Source organism: Trichechus manatus, unplaced genomic scaffold, assembly GCF_000243295.1.
Source record: "Trichechus manatus latirostris isolate Lorelei unplaced genomic scaffold, TriManLat1.0 scaffold00108, whole genome shotgun sequence".
Classification (NCBI taxonomy): Eukaryota; Metazoa; Chordata; class Mammalia; order Sirenia; family Trichechidae; genus Trichechus; species Trichechus manatus.
This window is the reverse complement of record NW_004444044.1, coordinates 992714-1016787: the sequence shown is the minus strand read 5'-3', so window position 1 is coordinate 1016787 and position 24074 is coordinate 992714. Positions and strand designations below refer to the sequence as shown.

General features: G+C 35.7%; 1 protein-coding gene across 1 annotated transcript; it reads left to right on the top strand.

Moving 5' to 3' along the window:
* The first annotated feature begins 3368 nt into the window (after positions 1 to 3368).
* On the top strand, positions 3369 to 23630 carry ALB (albumin). Its single transcript, XM_023737778.1, has 15 exons — positions 3369 to 3531; positions 4219 to 4276; positions 5085 to 5217; positions 7196 to 7410; positions 9587 to 9719; positions 10529 to 10626; positions 12251 to 12380; positions 14007 to 14221; positions 15443 to 15575; positions 16771 to 16868; positions 18454 to 18592; positions 19211 to 19434; positions 21028 to 21160; positions 21796 to 21848; positions 23292 to 23630. The coding sequence occupies exons 1-14, from the start codon at positions 3453 to 3455 to the stop codon at positions 21835 to 21837; spliced, it is 1830 nt and encodes a 609-aa protein (XP_023593546.1). The 5' UTR covers positions 3369 to 3452; the 3' UTR covers positions 21838 to 21848; positions 23292 to 23630.
* The last annotated feature ends 444 nt before the right edge of the window (positions 23631 to 24074 follow it).

Genomic DNA, 24074 nt, shown 5'->3' with positions numbered 1-24074 from the left:
AGCTGCTGTTGTCACTTTGATCCCATACAGATAGTTATTAAAAGAACATAATGCTCAAGGCAGACATTTTTTTACTAGTTAAGATAAACTATAGTTTGGTTTTAAGAAGACTTCAGGGGATATTTTTGGTTTAAGGTTTAGAGATTATCTCAGGGCAATAGTTTCAGGGGTTCATACAGCCGCCATGGCTCCAGAAAGTCTGGAGTTCATGAGAATTTGAAATTCTGTTCTGCATTTCCTCCCTTTTGATCAAGATTCTTCCATGGGCTCTTTGATCAAAATGTTCAGTAATGGTAGCCAGGCACCATCTAGTTCTTCTGGTCTCATGGCAATTAGTATTACATTCCATATTCTCCTCCTATTCATGACTCTCTTTCTTCCTCTGTTATTTCAGGTGAATAGAGACCAATTGTTGTGCCTTGGATGGCTACTTGCAAGCTTTTAAGACCCCAAGCACTATGCATCGAAATAGGAGGTAGAACAGAAGCACTAAATATGTTATTAGGCCAATTAACTGGGATGTCTCCGGAAACCATGACCCTAAACCTCCAAACCAAGGAACCAAATCTCATGAGGTTTTTTGTACGTAAGCAGCTTCAGCGGTTACTTTTTATTGTTGTTGTTGTTGCTGTTGTAAATATATCCATCACACAACTTTTGCCAATTCAACTTTTTATAGGTGTACAACTTATTGACAGCAATTATAATAATTGGCTGTGTGGCTCTGGAGCTACTTTTCTATTTACTTAGATAAGAGATTCTCTAAACCATATTTATAACTCTTAGTTTAAACATTTCATTTGCCCTTCTGCCAGAGTCCTTTGATGACTGACTAAATAGAGTTTAAAAGTTTGAAGAACAGATACTTAGAAGTAATCGACAATTACGTGGTTTTATTCTTCTCAGTATACCATGTACATGCAGAATTAATACCAGAAGTTTCCACAGAAAAATGTAGGAATACTTATGTTGGAAATCCATAAAATGCAAATGATCAATAATTTCTTAATGAAGATGAATTTTAAGCTTGCAGATAAGAGTGTAAAGAATTATATATTTTATTTTCTCAACCATCTACTAATCTATAAGGATACATAACATGTAGAACATCTTAAGGGTACTGTAAGGAAAAATTCTTTTAGGTATTACCAATTTTATATTTCAAAGCTATGGAATCTTAATATAGGAAAATCAATTTTTTTTTCAAAGTTTTCAAATTTATTGGCATGAAGTTGTTTATATCATTCTCTTTTTATTTTTAAAATCTCAATTGTGTAAATAATTATTTCCTTTTTTTATTCCTAATATTTCACATTTGTGCCTTTGCTATTTTTTCTTGATCAATCAGGCTAGCACTTTGTCAGATTTTTGGTCAAAGTACCAACTTTTGGTACTGTTGATTATAAGAAAATGAATTCTAAGTCCCTATTTGGTCATGATGAATTTGGATTTAAAAAATTTATTTTTGTATTTACCATTATATTACAATATGATATTGCAATGCATAGTAGATGGAAAGACTAATATTATTCTTTTAATTTATTAAGTGAAAAAATATAATAAAATATATGTGTAACTAGCAAAGTCCTGAATTTGTGAATTAGTGGTATAATTACATTCAATAGTAAGGACTGCATGTTTGATTAGGCCTTCCACAGGGACTTGTATAAGGAACAGGCTAGAGCTGGCCACTATCATCAAATAAATGGTGCCCACTCTTTATAGGAAGTTAAAAGAAAAGTTGACACAATTTATCTGAGAATTATTTTCTCTATTTAGAAGGTTAGATTAGTTTCCTTTTGTCTTTTCCGACATAGGTTTTCTGGGATTTTAAAAAATGGATTTCTCCAATGAAAATAATTCCATAAGCAGATATTCTTTTATTTTTGTTCATCTGTGGCCTGAAAGACAAGTCTGGCACCATTATTCAGGACTCCCTTTAGCCATCTAAAAAAAAATCTCTGTCTATCCATCTATCCATCCATCATTTTTTTATCTTCTCTTCTGTGCTTGATTAATTAGTACTCATACTTGAAAGTGAAAGAAAAGAAAATAAGATCATAGAAAATGCATTTCTTTCATCATAATACTGACTAGGAAAAATAATGCTTCCTTTGAAATTCTACTCTGCAACAAATGGGGTCATCATTAGTCGGAATCCACTTGATGGCAATTGGTTTGTTTTTTTGGTTGAGCATTTATTAGCCTCTGTGCTTATATGTGCCATGGGGCAACTAGACTGGCAGCTTTGATTGAGCTGGGCTATTTAATTAAGTGAAACGCGTGGTTTGATACTAATTATCCTTCTGTGGTATCAAAGAAAGTCAATTTCCCCAGTGGCTGAGATCAGTGGTTCTTCACCTTTAGAGCACAAGGATAGATGGAGGATAGCCTTTCAGGGTAGATCAGAATCTTTGGTAAGAAGAATAGGGAAGGAAGTTTGAAAAAACATTTAAAAAAATTATCCTCAGTTTGCTTTTACTTATAATGTTAAATTTATTTTGAGATTTAGAATTACATTAAAGAAGAGGCATGAGATGTTTCTACCTATTAAGGGAGAAAGGATAAAAGTGTGAAACTGGGATGGAAAGAATTCTAGTGAAGAAAGTTTTCTTGTAACCTCTAGAGGAGGTATAATCAGGGCTCAACCTGTCCTTGAGTATATTATGATGGCAAAGATCATCATTACAGTCATTTGAATCCATTTCCTTCCTCATGTCTCCTTAATTGAAAATTCCATAAGAGATACCCAGAGTGGACCTAAGTGCAGAGCCTGAATCATGTATGGGTCAGAGCTGGGATGCAAACATGAAACTTACGAATACCTATTTTAGTTGTTTTTGTGGCTCTGGCGTTTTCTTAGTTTGCATTGGAGGCAACATCAGCCTTTTCAGACAGAATCATTTCAGAAGAATGAAAAAGACATGGATGGCCTCTAATGTGTGTGTGTATAAATACATGTTTCTTTTTTTTTTTTTAATTCATTACTTAAGGATAAAAACAAACTTGAAATTAGTAACATAATCAGAACTTAGCTCTTTGAGTATGTCTTATTTTCAAGCTAATTCATTGGTTTGGTTAAATTTTTGCAAATATTGAAAACTAAAATGTTCCAATTGGAAATTAAAGGTAAAAAAACATAGTAATGAATAATAGGTACAAATAGTTAAAACTCTTATCTAAAATTTGATAAAATGTTTTACATAACTTTAATGAATTGACAAGGTCTTATGGAGAAAACAGTTCCAGATGGCAAACATACACAAGGGATTCAGTCAAACAATTTTTTGGCAAGCATATTATGAATTTTGTAATCACTTGGGAACCAATGAAATAAAAGATGAGTCTAGTTAATAATCTACAATTATTGGTTAGAGAGGTATATTAGTGTGAATTTCCCTCTATTTGTCCTACCTTTTCTCTTCTATCAACTCCCACAAGTCTTTGGCATAATGAAGTGGGTAACCTTTATTTCCCTTCTCTTTCTCTTCAGCTCTGCTTATTCCAAGGGTGTGTTTCGTCGAGATACACGTAAGAATTTTACTTTTCTATTATTCAACTTTTATTTTATTTTCCTAATAAAGTTAAGTTTTAGTAAACCTCCATCTTTAAAGAATTAGGATTTCCTTTGGCACTTATTTGTAGACTGTGATGATATTTTACATTTGTGTACCTGTAAGAAGTTATTAATATATTTCTAACATTCTAGGTGAAAAAGTGAGGAGAATTATTTAACAATTGTAATTTTCTTTTGCACGTGCAGAAACTTTAGGCATTTAAGCTTAAACTCTACAGAATAAAGTTGGAGATAGAATTCATAACTCCAAATTCCCACTACACCATGCTTTATAAAAATCAAAACCTGTGTTGTTAATCTTATAAATAGAACTTGGATTTATATTTATTTTCAGTTCAGACGGTCCTCTCAGTAGCTGTTAACGGACGTTGTGAGGGCATTAGCGCTTATCCAAGTTTGAATATAAAACTACAGAAATTTAATGATTTTTCAAATAATATCATTGCTGGTTGAAAAATTATTGGGTTTAAATGCAGAACAAATAGTTCATCAGCATCCTGAGATTTTTCTGGAGGGATCAGAGCCCAATCAAATGGAGGGAAACATAAAAAGTGGCAACATAACCAGTTGTTTTATTCAGTGTTTAAACAAATCTTGTGTGTGTGTGTTATTTATTTATTATTTTTCCTTCTCCCCGCTAGACAAGAGTGAGATTGCTCATCGGTACAATGATTTGGGAGAAGATCTTTTCACAGGCCTGTAAGTTAAAATATTGAAGAGTCAAATTTTAATGTTGCTAATAGCATTGATTATAACTCTGAAGTTCTCATACATCCCTATCATCTGGGTCCACAATGATGGAAATATTCTATATCAGTGCTGTCAGTATGGCAGCCGTTGGCCACGTGGCTGTTTAGCACTTTAAATGTGTCAAGTGCAACAAAGGAACAAAAATTTAAATTTTACTTAATTTATATTTAAATAGTCATGTGTGGCTATTGGTACCGTATTGAACAGTGCAGCTTTGAAATTCTTCTATAAGCGGCATGACAGAAAGAACTTTAATACATGGTTCCTTTGGCAACTCAGTTACTAAACTTCCTTTGCATAGCAAATAATCCTGTGGTTTCTCAGGGAGCATTTTAACATTTTTTTTTAAAGCTAGTAAAAAATGAGAAACAGCTTATTTTTAAAGGTTGATGTCATCCTACAGTCTGATTGAATGAGATGTGTGTGGTTTTGTTGATTGTTTTAAATAATTCAAAGGGTCATTGTAAACCCCTAGTCTTGACAAGAAGACCTATTTAGGATACAATTTGCTTGCTTACTCTATGGCTGGGCATCTACTGATGTGCACGAACATACATTTAAACACGGTGTAAACACACATCCTCTTTACCTAGAAAGTCACGTATGCCTGGTTAGGCCTCAGATAATACCTGGTAGTGAGAAAGCAGTACAAAATATAGAATACATACAGAGAGATGATTTGCCCTCTAGCATAGCAATCTGCTTTATATTGAAGTTCTGCTATGGCACAAATGTGCTTTCTATGTCCTTGTTTCAGGTTGCTGATTTCCTTCTCTCAGTATCTCCAGAAGAGCCCATTTGAAGATCAAGAACAATCAGTGAAGGAAGTGACTGAGTTTGCAAAAACATGTGTTGCTGATGAGTCAGCTGAAAATTGTGACCATTCACTTGTAAGTACACTGATTTTGAAGATTTTTTTTTTTAAGTAATCCTGAGCTTTTAAACGGGACAATATCTTTTTATAGTTTTTTCAATCACTATTAAATGACTAGATTAAAAGAACATTTATAAGCAACACTCAAAAATGAGTATAGATTGCTAAGCCATTACTATTTCTATGATAAAGAGATGTTCTACCTATATCCACAGCTTTTAAAACATTTCTTTGTTGAGAAAAGAAACAAAAGTTGTGGTGTGTTTAAATGGAAATTTGTCATTTGTTAAAAATCTTTTTTTTTTTAAATTGATGTTTGGTTTCTTTTCATAGAGGCTTATACGATAGAAATGTGCGTATGGCTTTTACCTTGAGGAAGGCACTCAACTGATTTCTGTGCTAATTTTGTTGCCTGGGTGAAATAATAGTACAGCTATATATTCTTCAGTTTAGGGATAGTCATATTTTTATATACAATAAAAAAGCAAGGCACGTGATCATTTTGAGAACTTTGAACTTTTGGCATTTCCAAACAGGTCTTCAATACAAAGAGAGGTTTACATTTCTCTCACCACTCTATCTATGTATACACTTCTCCGGGAGCAAGAACCATTTCTCATTTATTATTGGGGCTCTTTCTTCTCTTATTTTTTCTCTTTATGTATCTCTCCCTCAAAGCAGAATCAGTACTTTAACATTATACAATGTTAGGGTTCTAAATAGGAATTTAAAAAAATTTTTTTTAAATTAATGAATCCGATCTAGAGTAGTATATTTTCTCAAGGGTTGCAACTACTTTCCTAATAAAGTTTAACAGGGAAAGAAAGGATTAATTTAATGAAATATACTTCAAAGCAAATATATCTACAATAAAAAAAATCCATATTTCAATGCAAGAACTTAATTAACAGGTTAGTAGGTTGTGTTACTCTTCAGTTTTGAATACACCCACTCTTCACTTATCGACAGGGTTAGGTTTCAAAGACCGGGTCGTGATGTGAAAATCGGGGTTATGCGAGAACGTGCTGGTTTTAGGCGCTGGTGTCTCCCCACCAAGTAGCTCACCGCCTGTTGGACACCCCCTGTGCGTCTTGGGATGGGCCTGGCGTGGTGGGCCCACCTTCCCCACCACGCCTTTCCCCACCACCGCAGAGGGTCCGGGGAGGCCTGGGGGTGGTGGTGATGCTCTGGTTTTCCAGCTGCTATCAGAGCAGCAAGAGCCCACGATCATCTGGCTGCGCACTAGGCCTTCGCGCAGACCCCCATTCCTCGCTTCTCCATCTTCCCAATTCCCCGGCCTGGAGACCGGCCTGGGCCTCAGCCGTGGGCGCCTCCCGGCCTGTGGGCAGGTGAGGTCCGGCCACCTGGGTCCCGCGGAGGTTGCAGAGGTGGCAGAGAACCCTCACCTGAGTAATACCAACCACCAGTGGCCTGCAAGGCTTCATTCCCTCTCACAAACGTTGCGCGCCTCCTCCTCTTCTTCTCTCCCCGCCCCTTGTTAATGCACAAAATAGATTTATTTCTATTTTATGTCGGATAACAAGACAGTCGATAAGTGAGGAGTAGGTGTAGTATGTACTAAATAGTAGCATCTCTCAAAGAGAAGCAGACCAAATGAGAAACTATCTGAATTGCTTTCTCTCTGTGAATTCACCTGCTACTTAGGTTATTTTCTTGGATGTTTATTATAATCGCTCTCCTAGCCTTTAGCCTCAGTTGGAAATAGAAGTAATGTAACATTCCTTAAAGCTTTTGACCAGTCTTTTTGCCCTTATGTTCTATCCACTACAGGCAATAGTTTGATAGTTGATTCTTATGAAAATGACACACACACACGATCAAATCAAAGGAAACTCTCTAAACTGAGGAGGTGGGGGGAGGTGTGGATTATTTATATGATTTCCTAATCAAACATCACCCAGTATATTTAAGTTTTTATACTGTGTTTTGGGTGCAAAGAAGATAAAGACCTGTCTTATATTTCTTTCATTCAGCATGCTATTTTTGAAGATAAATTATGTAGTAGAGTTAGAGCTCATAGTGACGTCTATGCTGAATTTGTTGAGTGTTGTGAGAAAAAAGAACCCGAGAGACACAACTGTTTCCTGCAACACAAAGATGATAACCCACCTGTCCCTCCATTTGTGAGAGGATCTGCTGATGATTTGTGCACTGCATTTCATGAAAATGAGAAGAGGTTTTTTGGAAAGTAAGTAATCAGATGTTTATGCTTTAAAATTAAACATTGTATAATAAACCTTTAGATCAATTCTCATTATAACAATTACCATAACAAAAAATATGTTCAACATAATGACTTGGAAGCTTTTGTTTTGAGGCCGATTTAAAAAGAAGTAGTAATTGTCGCTACAAAATTCTATACAACAAAAAATTGGACCAAAGATTTTTTGGGGTTCATTGAAACAGTATGAACTATATGAAAATATTTCAGATTGGCATTTATTAAAATATTATGAACACATATAGTTATTCACTGGGAGATTATTTTTTCTAAATGAATTTCTTCTATAATACTTAATTGTCTCTGGCAATAACTTTGATTTTTTTATTATTTTTATCATGAACAATAATAAGAAACCCTTATTATTAACATATTAATAAACTAAATAATAAGAATTTTTACTTAAAACTTGTGACTCAATTATAAATCCTTTGATTTTTTTATTATTGTTATCGTGAACAATAATAAGAAACCCTTATTTTTAACATAATAATAAACTAAATAATAAGAATTTTTACTTAAAACATTGTGACTCAATTACTAATCCTTGTTTTTTTTTTTTTTTTGCCTGCTCTTTGCTTTCATGCACCCTTCTAATATTGATTGGAAAAAATGATACCATTGTTGCAATAGGAAATTTTTTCCATATCTAGGGCTGTAACATTTCTCAACAACCCTAAAACTCAGGCAAAAAGGGAAGAAATGTTTCTTTTGTTCTATCACAATATATACCTCAGAAACTTGTGATTAGATTCCTCATAATTTATTTTCTGGGACCTGTTAAATTTCCTGAGTAATTCTATACAGGGTATTAATTCAGTTTAGAGTATATAGATTTGATAATAAGAAGTTGTTTCCATCTAAATTAAATTCAATAATTTTTCCTGAGTATCAAATCTTTCTTAAAGTACTGAAAGAAGAGAAGGGAAGACTTTTGAATCTGAAACTTAAATGGCAAATACAATAGTACTTTCCCTGTGTGCACTGCTAGAAGTAAAACCACAAAATGTATCAAAGACAATACTTGCCAACTTTCAAAAATACACTGAAGTTCATTTTACAAATAAGAGATTTTAACACAATAAATATTACATGCAAATATTAGCATTTAATATTTTATGATATGAGCATTCCAGAATGGCTCTAAACTTTCCCACCCTTAGTTCGATTACGCACCTTCAAATAGTACATGTATTTTTATGCAGCTAGAGCCTCCCCAAACCTCAGATGTTACTTTTATATTCAGTCTAATATGTTCTATTAATTCATCCAGCTATGTCTTGAGACAGGCAGTGTGCTCTGGCATACGAATGAGGAAACTGGAACGATTACATAATCTTAACGTATCAGTGTTATAATTGGGCATACAAATCTATTCTCTTAATATTGTTGGACTTACAGAATTTCAGAGTTGAAAGCGGCCTTGAAAATCAACTTGCTTATTCTCTTCATTTTGTGGATTAGGTAATTGAGACCCATAGAGAGAGACTGACTTTCTGTTAAGTCACACAGCTAGTTAATAGAGGATAAAAATCTGGTTACTCCCTGTTCTCTTTCTTTTACATCACACAATTAATCAAGAATAAAGACTACAGATTGGATTTAAGAGTAATAGTTTCCCAAATCTTGTGTAAATGGGGTTTTAGAATTAGGGGAAGGATGGTCTGATGACGGAGATCCATTTCTCTAGGTTGTTGTTGTTAGTTTGTGGTTGAGTCGATTCTGACCTTAGCCACCTCATGTGTGCAGAGTAGAACTGCTCCACTGGGTTTTCAAGGTTGTCATGTTTTGGAAACAAATCACCAGGCCTGTCTTCCAAGGTGCCTCTGGGTGGTTCAAACCACCAACATTTTGTTTAGTAGTCAAGCGCTTAACTGTTTGCACCACCAGTAATTTTAGTCAACAACATTATATGACCAAAATTTAACCATATTGTTGTGGGTAACTGTTATTCCTTCTTTTTCATTGACTTAAAGAATGACAAAGGTAAGGTCATCACATACAGATTGATCTTCACGGGTAAATTAGATGTTGTTCTTTGGGTTTTGGAGGATGTAAGGAGAGTGTTTGTTGATTACATTGATTTCTGTAATATCATCTACTAAAGAAAAATGACTCCCTGTTTTCCTTTTTAAAATTTTAGATATATATATGAAGTTGCCAGAAGACATCCCTACTTTTATGCCCCAGAACTCATTTACTATAGTTACAAGTATAGAGAGATATTGGCAGAATGCTGCGAAGCTGCCGATAAAGCTGCCTGCCTGACACCAAAGGTATTCCCCAGAAGAACAACAGAAGAATCACTTCATTATCAAGTTTCAGATTTTGACCATCTTATGGCTAGATTTAGGGAACCTTAGTCTCTGATATAAACTTCTCAGACATGGTCAAAAAGCCTCCCCCACTCCTTCCCCTCCTCCCGCCCCTGAAAAGATCTTTCACCTCCTTTTAAGGCCTCTGACTACCTCAGCCCTTCTAAGATTTGCCAGCGTTGATCTGGAAAGGGAATCACTACATATGCTTCTAAATACCTCACTCCTTTTTATAGTGAAATACAGAAACTTATTTGTCAAATTGCACAGCCAGGGAACATAAGTGTTCATCTTTTCATAAGCCCTTTTATTGGAGGAGGAACTCAGAGTGGAGAATTTTACCGCAGCTGGAAGCCTGGGTTCATTTTTTCATTGTACAAGCTGTGTTCTTTTTCTAGGGAGTTTCTTGATGTTAGGAGAGTTGATGGAGGAGGGATTAAAATGAATTATAGGCAACGTTAGGAAGTTAGCAAAGCTATCTTCCCCGGGACGTTGGGTAGTTTACTCTGTTTTTCCACTTTTCCTTTCCTTTATCTCTGCAATGCCTCCATGTCACTCCTCAAGTAACTAGAGGCTTCCACTATGGTCAGGCTGATTTTTCCTCTTCCTACATTGCAGGATCAATAGTTACCACTAGTGAGTACTTGGGAATTTAGGTATAAATTATCTCTTTAAAATTTAATTTGGCATAGGCTTCTCTGAGTTTGTGAAGGGATGTTTCACAGAGAATTTTCCTTTTCTAATTTTTCCAAAACTATTTCTTTTTGCAGATTAATTCTTTGAAGGAAAAAGTATTGACTGCATCTGCCAAAGAGAGATTAAGGTGCGTCAGTATCGAAAAATTCGGAGAGAGAGCTTTCAAAGCATGGTGAGTATTTTAATTTAGTTTGCATTTTTAGAACGATGAAAATAAATGGTTCAGTTGACAAAACTATACATTCGTATCACATTTTACACAGTGCTTTCTCATACAACCTTTTGGTTGTCTAAAAAGTAGAAATTTAACACAGGTGAAAGTCAGGACATTAATGACAATTTGTCATACTTTTTTATTTATCTTATTTTTTCTAAGTAGCCAAAGAGTTTAGAGGACACTATGTTTTTTTGTATTTCTTAAAAAGGAGACAGTTATTCAAGCTCCTATTTTATTAATAAATACTGGGGATCTCATTCTAATGGTCCATTATTTTTATAGAGTTGTAATCAGGGTTTTTTAAAAATTTAATTTTACCCTTTTCCCCAATGATCCGAAAGTGTCTGCCTGTCCTTTTGTGGTCCTGATAATTAAATTCAACCATTGACTAAGTCGAGGTTACTTTTCATTATCTCTCATAGCTTTAGTTCTGCCCTTAATATCTTATTTTTGCTGGGCCCTCTGTTTTGATATTACTTACCTGTTTCTGAGAGAAAATTCTAATCCTCTCAATCCCTTGTGTGTTAGTCAACAATGAATCAACAGGAACGGGAGATAAAAAGAAAATAACAGACATTATGCATGTTCTCTAGAAACCGTCAATTGAACTCCCTTTGCATGTCATCCCTACCATCCACACCAACAAAATTAATCAAATCAACAATCAAACAACCCCATCATGAAATGATACACAGTTAAACTATGATTGTTTTTTTGTGGGGGAAGGGGGGCTTTTTTTTCAGAATTAGGCAACTCTGAAATGATTTGGGAAGAATGATGATATTAGCCTTTTACATCGTGTCCTAGGGCTTACAGACTCTGCTGGATCAATTTTTTGGCAAAAGCATGTTCAATTTTTATTACTTTTTATTATTTAATTTAATTACTTTTATTACTCCCTAATTCTGTGAAAGTTATGATATTTCTTTTCTCAGAGACATTTTGAAAGTCTTAATTGACTAAAAAGAAAGAGAACTAGAGTTTATATGGTACTTTCCAGTTTATAAAATGCTTTAATATACATTATCTAATTTAATTCTCACACCAGTGCTGTTGTGACTACAGAGGCTGACTCTCAGAGAGGCTAAGTAACTTGTCTAGGGTCACACTGCTAATATGTGAGAAAGCCACGTCTGGAAATTAGATCTGGCCTCCGAACTGGCTGCTTCACAACATGTTGCCTCTTTTAGAATCCCTCTTTAATTTCTGCTTTTATAAATTGGTTACAGCCTTGAAAATCCTGTGGAGCAGTTCTACTCTGCACACATGGATTGCCATGAGTCAGAATTGACTTGACAGCAACTAACAACAAATAACAGACTTCTAGCCACTGCACTCGCTCTTACAATGGATAATTCTGCCCAAAGGAAAAAGGATAATTTGGTTCAGAACTAGCATTAAAATAAGAAATAATAAATAAAATTTTCTTTTTGCTTTAAAAAAAAGAAATAATTTTACAGATTATGTGTGTATGTTAGTTGCCTTGAGTTTCCTCATTACATAAATAGTATTTTCCTAGTGTTTTCATGTAAAATAATGCATGTTAATGATTCATTTGATGTGGGGATTTTGTTTTTAGGGGAGTAAGTCGCCTGAGCCAGAGATTTCCCAAGGCTGAATTCACAGAAATTTCTAAGATAGTAGCAGATCTTGCCAAAATCCACCAGGAGTGCTGCCACGGTGACCTGCTTGAATGTGCAGATGACAGGGTAAAGAACTGTCAATATGCTCTTTGGTAGTTTTACACATTTAAGTTGGTAGAATCCATTTAGTATCATGGTGACAGATGACAGTGCATTGAGATTGTGTTCTGTGCTCCTATCTGCTCTATCTCCAAGCTTTTCTTGTGTTGTGGTACCTTTTTTTTTTTTAAACCTGTTGTTGTTGTGTTCCATCAAATCAGTTCTAACTTGTAGCGATGCTATAGGACAGAGTAGAACTACCCCATAGGATTTCCAAGCGTATAAGTCTTTATGGAAGCAGACTGCCACATCTTTCTCCTGTGGAGTGGCTGGCGAGTTTGAATTGCTGACCTTTCGGTTAGCAGACAAGCACTTAACCACTCTGCCACCAGGACTCCTTTTTGTACCTACTTATCCTTTTTAGTCTCTGGGTGGTGCAAACAGTTAACACTCAGCTATTAACCGAAAGGTTGGAGGTTTGAGTCCACCCAGAGGCACCCTGGAAGAAAGGCCAGGTGGTCTACTTCTGAAAAATCAGTCATTGAAAACTCTATGGAGCATGGTTCTACTCTGACACGCATGGGGTTGCCATGAGTTGAAACTGACTCGAAGGCAACTGGTACTGTTATCCCACTCAGTAAATGACCTGATAGACTCATTTACTGATTGTAACCCCTTTCAGTCATATTTTAGCTGAGAAAAAAGGCTTAAACTGAAGGAGGACAGCTGTAAAGGTAGATTCCTATGGAGATTCTTTTGGTGAGTAGATGGTGTTGGAGAAGGATGAGTACCTAAAGAAACCTTTGGAAGCAATATATTTAGCTTTATATTCCCTCTCTTAATTAACTCTTTGTATTAAATATACAAATATTTGGCATAATATCACTTTTCCCTAAACTTCTGATATTTTCTCCATTTCTTCAAAGGTTAAGAATATGACCAAATGCCAGAGTCCTAATCTCTCATGACACTTTATTGGAAACTTAAGGCATATACAATATTTTATGTTGTAAGCAGGACCTATGACTATGGGCTTCACTAACTTTTCACAAATCTCTCAGACTTTTTTTAGTTATTTGATTTCAAATGTCTACATTCCATTTTGGGGGACTATTTAGAAAAACAACACTGAGTTTTAATGAAAACAAAATTTAATTCCTTTACAGTATCAATCTAAAATTAATAATTAACTAATATGAACACCTGTTACTGACTTGTCTTTTTTAATCAAGTGGGAATGTTTGAATGGTTCTACCTGAATCTCCAGTGTTAGGATCAGACTGAGAATAGGTTCATAGAAGGCACACTGGTATGTACAGTATATAGTCTTAGAATACGATGATTGTATTGTGCCAATATGTTACAATCTGAAGAGAACAAAACCAAACCAAACTCTTTGCCAGCGAGTTGATGCTGACTCATATAGACCCTGTAGGACAGAGTAGAAGTGCTCCATGGGCTTTCCAAGGCTGTAATCTTTATGGAAGCAGACTGCCATATCTTTCTCCCGAAGAGCGGCTGGTGAGTTTGAAACACTGACCTTTTGGTTAGCAGCCAAGTACTTTAACCACAGCACCATCAGGGCTCCTCGTCTGAAGAGAATGTATAGAAATGTCAACTTACATTGAACAGTTTTCATCAACTTGCTTATAGGCGGATCTGGCCAAGTATATATGTGACAACCAAGACTCACTCTCCAGTAAACTGAAGGGATGCTGTGATAAGCCTGTGCTTGAAAAATCCCACTGCATTCTTGAAGTGGAAAAAGACGATGTGCCTGCTGGCCTGCCCCCAATAGCTGAGACTTATGTTGAGGACAAGGATGTTTGCAAAAACTATCATGAGGCAAAAGATATCTTTCTGGGCACGTAAGTTGATAAGCAATGATCTTTCATAGCTTTTATATGGCCTCACACTTCAGGAAGATGTGATAGGTTTCCTTTTGGAGTTGCTACAGTTTTCACGTTATCCAGAATGTTTCTTCATCCTTTTCCCGACCCAGGCTTTAAAAACTATTTTTCAAAAATTATCATAGTTTAAAAAATTATCATAAAATAATACATGCTCACAACAAAAGCTTAACCAATACAGAAGAGTATAAAATAATAAATAAAAGTTCCCCCATTTTATACTCCCTGCCCATTCCTTACTCCTTAGCGACATTTCTGGAAATAACTTTTCTAGAAACATTTTATGAATCTATAAATATATACATATTATTCATTCATTTGCTCATTCATTCAAAGGGTATTTCTTGAACACCTATAATGCATATATGTGAGTGTACATGTATATATGAACATATATGTAATGACAGGCAGCAAAGAAGTATAAAAAGAAGTACAAGACATGGAATCTGCCATCAGGTATTTTATACTTGGTTGAGAAAACCAGAAGTTCAGTGACAGGGCAAGGCAGCATGCAATTCAATACCAGAATAAAAGATTATACATAGGTGCTTTTTTGTTGTTGGATTATGATAGTATCCTATGCACTAAATAATATGTCAGACAATGATGCACTCTGTAAGATTTCACTTATCCAGATAGGAAAATGAAAAATGTAAGACTCTTCTCTCCCTGTCTTTCTGTCTCAAACATAAGTATCCAGAATTCAGTGAGTGGCATTAAGACTAAGTATTTAATTCAGAGTCTTTGTAAGGTGTAGTTCAAATCAAACAAAATATTTATAATAATAACAGGTATCATTCATCAAAAACTTAACTATGTGCCAGTGTTTGTTTTGCATAGATTATGTCATTTAATTCTCACAACAATCTACCTTATAGGTAGGTTGGTAGATCTACCAATAAGTAGATACTATTATTATCCTCATTCTACAGAGGAGACAACAAAGGCTCCAACAGTTTTAATAAGTTGCCTAATGTGACATAGTGAAATAATTAACAGAACCAGGATTTTAACCCAGGCAGCTTTAATTCTGGATCCCTAGCCCCTTAGCCACTATCTTCACTGCATAGGGTTTAGTCAAATTTAGACCTTTGGAATATGACTTACTCTCGAAGTTAGTTCTGTAATTTATCTTGCTCTTTTGTCCAACTAAATCTACTTTATTTTCATCTTAATTAGGTTTTTGTATGAATACTCAAGAAGGCATCCTGATTACTCTATGTTTTTGCTGTTGAGAATTGCCAAGGCATATGAAGCCACACTGGAGAAGTGCTGTGCCGCTGATGATCCCCATGCATGCTATGCCAAAGTGGTAGGTTTTTTGCAGGAAAAAAAAATCTGGCTTCTGGAATGAGATTCCAATAATGACAAAGAAAAATAATTGCAAGAATGTGAAGTGATGTGTAACACAATTTAGTCCTTTTCTTGAGGTGGTTTTCAATTCTGTGCTCGTAAACATTACAGAAAAATGGCCTTAAATAAAATGGTTAATAAAACCTAGAATAGTTATCCTAGAAAAGAAAGCTCTAAAGAAAGCAATCTCTAAAAACACAAAATCTTGACCATAGTTTTTGTTTTTCACACTCCCAAGAACAGAAAAAGACAAAGTGAACTTAAATGTTAATTAAAAGAGCTTTATCTCAGATATAAAGAAAATATCTCTGGTTCCAAAATTTATCAAATACTAGAATTAGTTTCTTAAGGAAAGTTGGAGAATCTATTCCTTTAGAAAATTTTCAAACCTTTTTGAGAAGGTTTAGGTGTAGTTTTTCAAGAAATTATGTAAGGAGAGCAAACCAGTTCTGGAGGATTTTTAAGTCCCCTACACGCATATGCAGTGCTTTCCAAACTATTCGGAATCAGAGAAAAGTCATTCTTTCCTCTGCCAAGAACTGCTGTATACCAGGTACCATGCTGACACTAATGACTAAGGCCAAATTTCTCCTCTCAGAGAGTGTGGGATCCAACTTACCTGTCATCACCCCCATTTTGTAGTGAGGATTCTGAAACTTAAGAGATGGTAAGTAAAGTTACACAACTAGAAAATGAGTCAGGTGGTCTGGCTCAAATACCAATACTCAATGTTGAACTCCAAAAACAACAACAACAAAAAACCCGAACAACCAAACCGATTGCCATCGAGTTAATTCCGACTCATAGCAACTCTATCGGACAGAGTAGAACTGCCCCATAGGGTTTCCAAAGAGCAGCTGGTGGATTTGAACTGCAGACCTTTTGTTTAGCAGCCAAGCTTGTAACCACTGTGCCACAAGGGCTCCAGGTGAAATCCAGAGCCAGAATATTCTTAAGCACTTTCACTATACATTCTCAGCAATTAAAATAAAAGGTTCACATATAATGTGATAGATTTGGCATCAAAGGTCTATTAAAGGTGGCATTGGGCAGAAAGGAGGGAGGATCTCATTCTGCCTGGAGTGATGAAAAATGACCTGCATCTGGTCCTCAGGTGGAATAAACTCAATTTTTTAAAATTTTTTATCTTTCAGCTTGATGAATTTAAACCCCTTATTGAAGAGCCTCAGAATTTAGTCAAACAAAATTGTGAAGATTTTGAGCACCTTGGAGAATATGGCTTCACGAATAAGTAAGTAATTTTGTGTTCTGGTTTATTTTTTTCTTGATCAATTTATAATTTTTTAACACTTAGTATATGGAACACTAAGGAGCCCCGGTGGCACAGTGGTTAAGTGCTTGGCTGCTAACCAAAAGGTCAACAGTTTGAACCCACCAGGTGCTGCACAGGAGAAAGATGTGTCAGTCAGCTTCTGGAAAGATTTGTAGTCTTAGAAACCCTATGGGACAGCTCTGCTCTGTTCTGTAGGGTTGCTATGAGTTAGAATCGACTCAACAGCATTTCTGTCTTTTTTGAATATGGAACACTAGGTTCCTAAGTGACGCAAATGGTTTACACTTGTCTACCAACCTGAAGGTTAGTAGTTCGAATCCACCTAGCAGTTCCATGGAAAAAGGTCTTGTAATCTGCTTTCATAAAGATTCAGCCAAGAAAACCCTATGGAGTAGTTCTACTCTGCAACACATGGGGTCGCCATGAGTCAGAATTAACTTGACAGCAATGAGTTTGGTATATTTTTTTATATGGAGCACTTATCATAGAAATCTTAATCATTAAATATACTATATATTCATAATCACTCCCCACCACGTAATATATACAAGGACTGGAGAAGAAGAGATAAAGTAGTTGATGGGATAGAGAAGTCTGTATTGGAATGAAGGTTAAGGCATAGTTTACAAACAAATAAAAGACCTTACAGGGAAGAGAGTGGTAGGATTTGAATAAGAGCAGCTTGAGAAGTAACATACGGGTTGAAGACAAAATATAACAAAATGAATTTACATATGTATGTGAATATCAGATTCATAATGGGCTATTTGGGAGAAAGATCAGATGTTTGGGAAGTACACCTAACTTTGATGGTGACAATTTTGTTTTCCTCTGGAATTTCCCTTTGTAGCAGTGTCAGAGACAGAATGGCCCAAAGGACTAATGTTTCAGTCTAATAAAGTCTTTTTTATGGAGGTAAGGGCAAGAAGGGACAGATCGTTCAGTAGATAGTTATTATGCAGTATATGCACGTTAGCACTCTTTTGGCTGTTAGTGTTCAGCAGTGAAAAGACACAGTCTCTTCCTTCAGGAAGATTACCGTCCTACATTGACTTTCCATGGTGATGGAGATTCTTCATAAACAGCTACTACTTGCTGAATACTATGCCAAGTTAATGGCATACTTTCTTTCTTTTAATTGAATCCCTGTTGAGTCAGGCATATTTTCCACCATTTTATAGATGAGAAAATTCATCCATATGTTTCAAGTCTAGCAGAGTGTTAATATATATTAGGCTTTCAGTCGGTATTTATGAAAAGAAAGAAGCAATTAATAAAAATATTAATACCACTGAATTATGATAAGAAGAATTTTTTTTAAGATTATGTGGCATAGGTGGAATTCAAAGCTAAGTCTACCTAGTTTCTCAGGACAAAGTTTTCCTACTATGCTACTCAGCCATCCTGGAGATGGGGATAATTTTATAAATGGAAAATAAGATATTCTTAGTTGATTTTGGCAAAGTATTGTTTGCTTGATGTGCTATGTTAGAAAAAGACTATTTTTCGCCCCACTGAAAACACATGAACTATTTTGTTACAGGCTCTTAGTTCGTTACACCAGGAAAGTACCCCAAGTGTCAACTCCAACTCTCGTGGAGGTCTCAAGAAAACTAGGAAGGGTGGGCACCAAATGCTGTAAGCTTGCTGAATCTGAGAGGATGCCATGTGCTGACGACTTCGTGAGTCTTTTAAAGTACAATCAAGCTAATAGTGATGAGCCTTTAGATACTGACAAAGCTAACTTCATAGGACGGGTTAACTAAGGTGTGTGTGTGTGTGTGTGTGTGTGTGTGTGTGTGTATGTGTTAGTGGTAGTAGTGACAGCAGCCAGGAGTTACTTGTAGCCTATATTATCCTGACCAACCAAAACGATGATTCGATAAGATCCCAAAGATGATAAATTGTTCTGAAAACAATTCCATGAATTTATTTTCAATGTTTAACAATAGCATCCTGGCATTTTTCTAAATTTTCACTTTCTTTGGGGTCTTTTCTTTAAGATATCAGTATAAGAGACTTCAAAACTTGTCTCAGGACTCACCTCAAACTATTTTCATCATCAATTATTTTTTTAAGTGTATTACTCTTAAAATGCAGATGTAATTAAAAGAGAAAACATATTCAAAATTCTCTTATTATGTATAGTCCTGAAGATAAGCAAACCACTGCCTCAAATCAACCCTGAGTTCAATGGTGTTAAAATATGACACTTCTTTTGGTCCATTGGAAAGTAGGTGTTCATGAAAAACTTTCAGCCATGCTTCTTTTGAATTCCTGCTCTCCTGCTTATCCTTTAGCTGTCTGTGATCCTGAACCGGCTGTGTGTGCTGCACGAGAAGACACCAGTGAGTGAGAGGATCACCAAGTGCTGCACGGAGTCCTTGGTGAACAGGCGGCCATGTTTCACCGCTCTGCATGCTGATGAAACATATGTTCCTAAAGAATTTAACGATGAAACGTTTACTTTCCACGCCGATTTGTGCACACTTCCTGAGGATCAGAAACAAATCAAGAAACAAACGTGAGGAGTATTTCATTACTGCATGCTTTTGTAGTCATGGTGGTGAGAACCATCAACTGAACTGAGTAACTTCTTCTGAATTAGTGATGATATTCTATAGAGAAAAGTATTAAATATTAGCCCTAGGAAGTAGTAAAAATATCAAGAATAAAATGGAAAACTTTTTTTTTTCTTAGCAGAAAATTGTATTATAATCTTGCCTACAAATTATACAGAATAATCTTGTGGCTAAAGAGCCACAGTAGAATAATATCTTAGCCAGTTCCGTTAGAAAAAGCTGAACAATTAACTGATGCATTCGTGCAGGTAGAAAATTAGTTAATAGAAATCATTAGAGAATTTATTTTTGGACATGAATGGGGATTTTAAGTTTGTTCTATGGGGAATCCACAGGCCAGGCAAACCCTCAGGCTATGACTTTTGGAAATAGAACTTGGATGAAGGACATTTAGAAATGAGAGTTCTAGACTAGGCTCAATAGTGTTGTCACAAGGGGTTAGAATTGCATGAAATTTAGCAACAGATATTTGCTGTCATCTGTGGTAGGCTCTGATCATGGCCACAGTCTTAAGAGTATCGTTGCAAAACCTGTCATACCCACACAAGTTTCCGGCATTGTTGTCTCTGTAGAGGGCAACGGCATAGAACCACCAGCTCCCAAAAGTTGTTTTGTTTTGTTTTTTTTAATAATTTATATATATTTTTTGTTGTGGTTGTTGAGAATATACACAGCAAAACATACACCAATTCAACAGTTTCTACATGTACAATTCAGTGACATTGATTACATTACATTCTTCTAGTTGTATGACCATTCTCACCACTTTTTCTAAGTTGTTCCACCTCCATTAACATAAACTCACTGCCCCCAAGGTTCCTATATAATCTTTCAAGTTGCTGTTGTCAATTTGATCCCAAATAGATTAGAAGAGCATAATGCTCAACGCAGACATTCTTTACTAGTTAAAGCTAAACTACTGTTTGGTTGTAAGAAGACTTCAGAGGATATTTTTGTTTTAAGGTTTAAAGATTATCTCAGGGCAATAGTTTTGGGGATTCACAAGTTCTGATAGACTTATTTCGTGTAGTCTCCTCACCATTACACTTCTAATGGGTCAAATTTCAAATACCAAATATAAAGATTCTCAACTGGAAAACTTTTAAAATGAAGTACAAGACAATTAAAAGATCATTATAAAAAGATCTTATAGAAGATCATTTTTAGCTCTTATATAAACTGTGCAATTCAATAGGATATAATTTCCAGAATCTGCATTAATGTATAATCCTTTCCAGAGCTTTACTGGAAAGCAGTGGGCCTTTTGTCTTGTTATGTATTTGACACTGCCCAAGATGTTGAGCAATTTACATTAATCATTTCCTTTGATCCTCTCATCAATCCTATGAAGACAGATTTTATTATCCTTGTTAGGCAGATGAGAATATTGAAGCTTAGAATGGTACATCTGGGCCTCAAACCCAGAGTCACCTGGCTCTAAGGCTTAAAATCTTAAACCATAGCACTACGTTCCTTACCACCTCAATTTTTCTTTATATGAGCAATCTATTTTCTGTTCTTTTGTTCAAATACAGTGTGCTGGTTGAGCTGTTGAAACACAAGCCCAAGGCAACAGATGATAAACTGAAAACAGTGATAGGAGAGTTCACAGCTATGGTGGAGAAGTGCTGTAAGGCTGACAGCCCTGAGGCCTGCTTTACCTTGGAGGTAATGGAGTTGTTGTCATTCTAATACATCTAACTTCCATGGTTGCAGCATTTGATCAGGTTAGGGCTTAGCCGTTTATATACCTAAAGGATACTTTATACATACAGGGTTAGAATTTTTTTCTACCTACGATTACCTTACAAAATGACTTAAGTAGTTTTTGATTTTTATATGCTGCTGCCCTGTGGCATATTATTAAACATTTGTAAAATCTGTTCTATTTCTAAAACCGTCATGTTCATGCATATTGATAGCAATATTCGTAAGTCTGAAGATGTGAAATCTTTTGTTAGAAACAGCATTAAACAAAAACTTTATTTAACCGATTTCTTGGAAAAGCTACTTTGTGGTTTGGTTAAATCTGAGAGCTTGATATTAGCGGTTGCTAAACTAATGAAGTTTATATTTAAATGTCTGAATTTAATTTTCCCCTATGACTTGACAGAATTTTTTTATTCCTTTGGGGCAATGGGTATCAATGTGCTTCCTTCTAGGGATTCTAGTACTAAACTGGAGTTAAAGGATGTGATGCATGTGAAAGCATTTTTTCATCACCAATGGCTATGTAAATGTTCATTTTTATCCTAATAGTAATGCTAATATTTTCCTCACATCTGTTATTTCTTTGTATTCAGGGTCCAAAACTTGTTGCTACAAGTAAAGCTGCCTTAGCTTAAAAACGACACAATCAGAAGTATCTCAGGTAACTATATTTCAGATGTTTTTTAAATAAGTAATTATAATAGTTATTATTGAAATAGCAAAAATTGAGTGACCATTTGCCAAGAGCCATATAGACCAGCACCAATCACTGTTGTAAACTCTTCATATATATAAACTTACTTAATTCTCAAGAGTTACATGATTGGGTAGTATTATTCCCATGTAAGTGAGGAAATTAAGGCACATATATGTTAAGTAACTTACCCAAGGGTCTCCCAGGTAGTGAGGGGTGGAGCCAAAATTCAAACTGAACTAGTTTGACTGTAGAGCATGAGAGTTCACCACTGTGCTATTCTGACTTATATGACATATTACACTGAGCAGTCCAAGTAAATGATAGTTCAATCTTGGAATGCTTTAGGTATTAGTCTAGACCGTATGAAAGTGCATTTTTGTAGTCAAATATCGATGATTTCACATGGCTCAACCTTATAGCTCAATAACAAACTCATTTTATTGGCGAATATAATGGGTCTATCTTATATGGGCTTCCACACTAACAGTGAATAATCGGCTACTAAATTTCTAATGTATCAACATACTGAACTTTAAAACGTAGATGTTTGAACATAAACATGTTTTACTCATTTTGGTTGTAATATTTTTGGGGAAATTAAAGAATAGAACTAGCTTCCTTTTTTAAAAGAAGTTGTCAAACTATTTTTTAGCATGATTTATTTTCATATTTTCCAAACTGACTGTGATGCCTGCTCCACTAGTAGGTATAGCTTACTGTTTGCCCATGTGATAACACACACGTTATGCATTCAGGACTGGAGACAACTTTGTATCTCTGCAAATTTGGTCATTTCAAAATCTGATTCGTTTTAGCTGTGCCGTTGAGTTGATGCCGACTCATAGCGATCCTATGGGAGAGTAGAACTGCCCTATAGGGAGTTTACGGGAGCAGTTTGCCAGGTCTTTTCTCCCACAGAGTCACTGCATGGGTTCAAACTGCCAACCTTTTGGTTAGCAGCCGAGCGCTTAACCATTGCACCACCAGGGCTCCTATTTTAGCCCTAAATAGCAAGATTTTCTTCCTAGAACTCCAACTTTGAAAAGGCACCTTCTTGGTTGTAATTAATTTAGGTAACAAGTAGATGTAAATTAAATGCTTCTGAGGTGTGATGGGGAAAAATCTGTGACTTTGAAGCCTGAGGAATCTCATGACTTCAGTGATGTAGGAGGGACTTCATAATATGTATATGTGTGGCCTCTCCCCTAGCCTAAGATGAAGAGTAGTCAGCCACCGTACATCTGGGATAGGCTTGAATTATTTTCACTGGTGAATTATTCTCATTCGTGGGAATTGCAGAAAGACAACTTAAGCAATTGTGGCACTTCTTTTAATAGATTTGAAGAAGACATGCCATTTTACTAACAGCAGTTATGTTTGTCCTTTTGTATTTCAGCCTACCCTGAGTACAAGAGCAAGAGAAGTGAGGATCTAGAATTTACTCATCTGTTTTTCTTTTCTGTTGGTGTAAAACCAACACTCTAAGAAACACTAATTTCTTTGAACATTTTGCCTCTTCTCTCTGTGCTGCAATTAATAAAAATGAAAACAACCTGACACCGTGGTCCAGAACTGTTATTTGCCAAAGGGGTGTTGCTGTCATGCTGAACATCTTGTAGGTTCTGTGAAAGTCCCAGTATTCTCATGCTTCACTTCAACAGAGGATCTCTAGTTCCCCATAAAGAAATGTTTATTCTCTTCTGAGGTAGAGACTATAAACATTCATAGTAGTGTTTTAACTTTATGATAATTCTGAATAAAAGAATAAAAACTGGTATTAAAAAAAAAACAATCCCATTGCCGTCAAGTAGATTCCGACTCCTGGCAAACCCATAGGACAGAGTAGAACTGCCGCCATAGAGTTTCCAAGTAGCATTTGGTGAATTCGAACTGCCAACCTTTATGGTTAGCAGCTGAGCTCTTAACCAGTATGCCACCAGGATTTCCAACAGGCAAGGTATATAAAACACGGCTTTTCCTTACTTTCTTACTACTGAAGATTCCGTAGGAAACAGTGAGGGACAAACAGAGATGACTGTAGGTTAGTTACTTACATTGGAAAAAAAAAAGAAAAGTTATCCCAAAAGAAACTTAAGATAATTTGGGATGACAATTCATGAAGAGCGTCAGAAGCTTGGAAAAGCATTATTGGAAGAAGGGATCAGGAGATGTGGA

Excerpts from the sequence above, each read along its gene's own strand:
- ALB (XM_023737778.1), top strand. The coding sequence starts at position 3,453 with ATGAAGTGGGTAACCTTTATTTCCCTTCTCTTTCTCTTCAGCTCTGCT. Across the intron at positions 5,218-7,195 it reads AAAATTGTGACCATTCACTT|CATGCTATTTTTGAAGATAA; the intron begins GTAAGTACACTG and ends TCTTTCATTCAG. Across the intron at positions 21,161-21,795 it reads AGGCCTGCTTTACCTTGGAG|GGTCCAAAACTTGTTGCTAC; the intron begins GTAATGGAGTTG and ends CTTTGTATTCAG.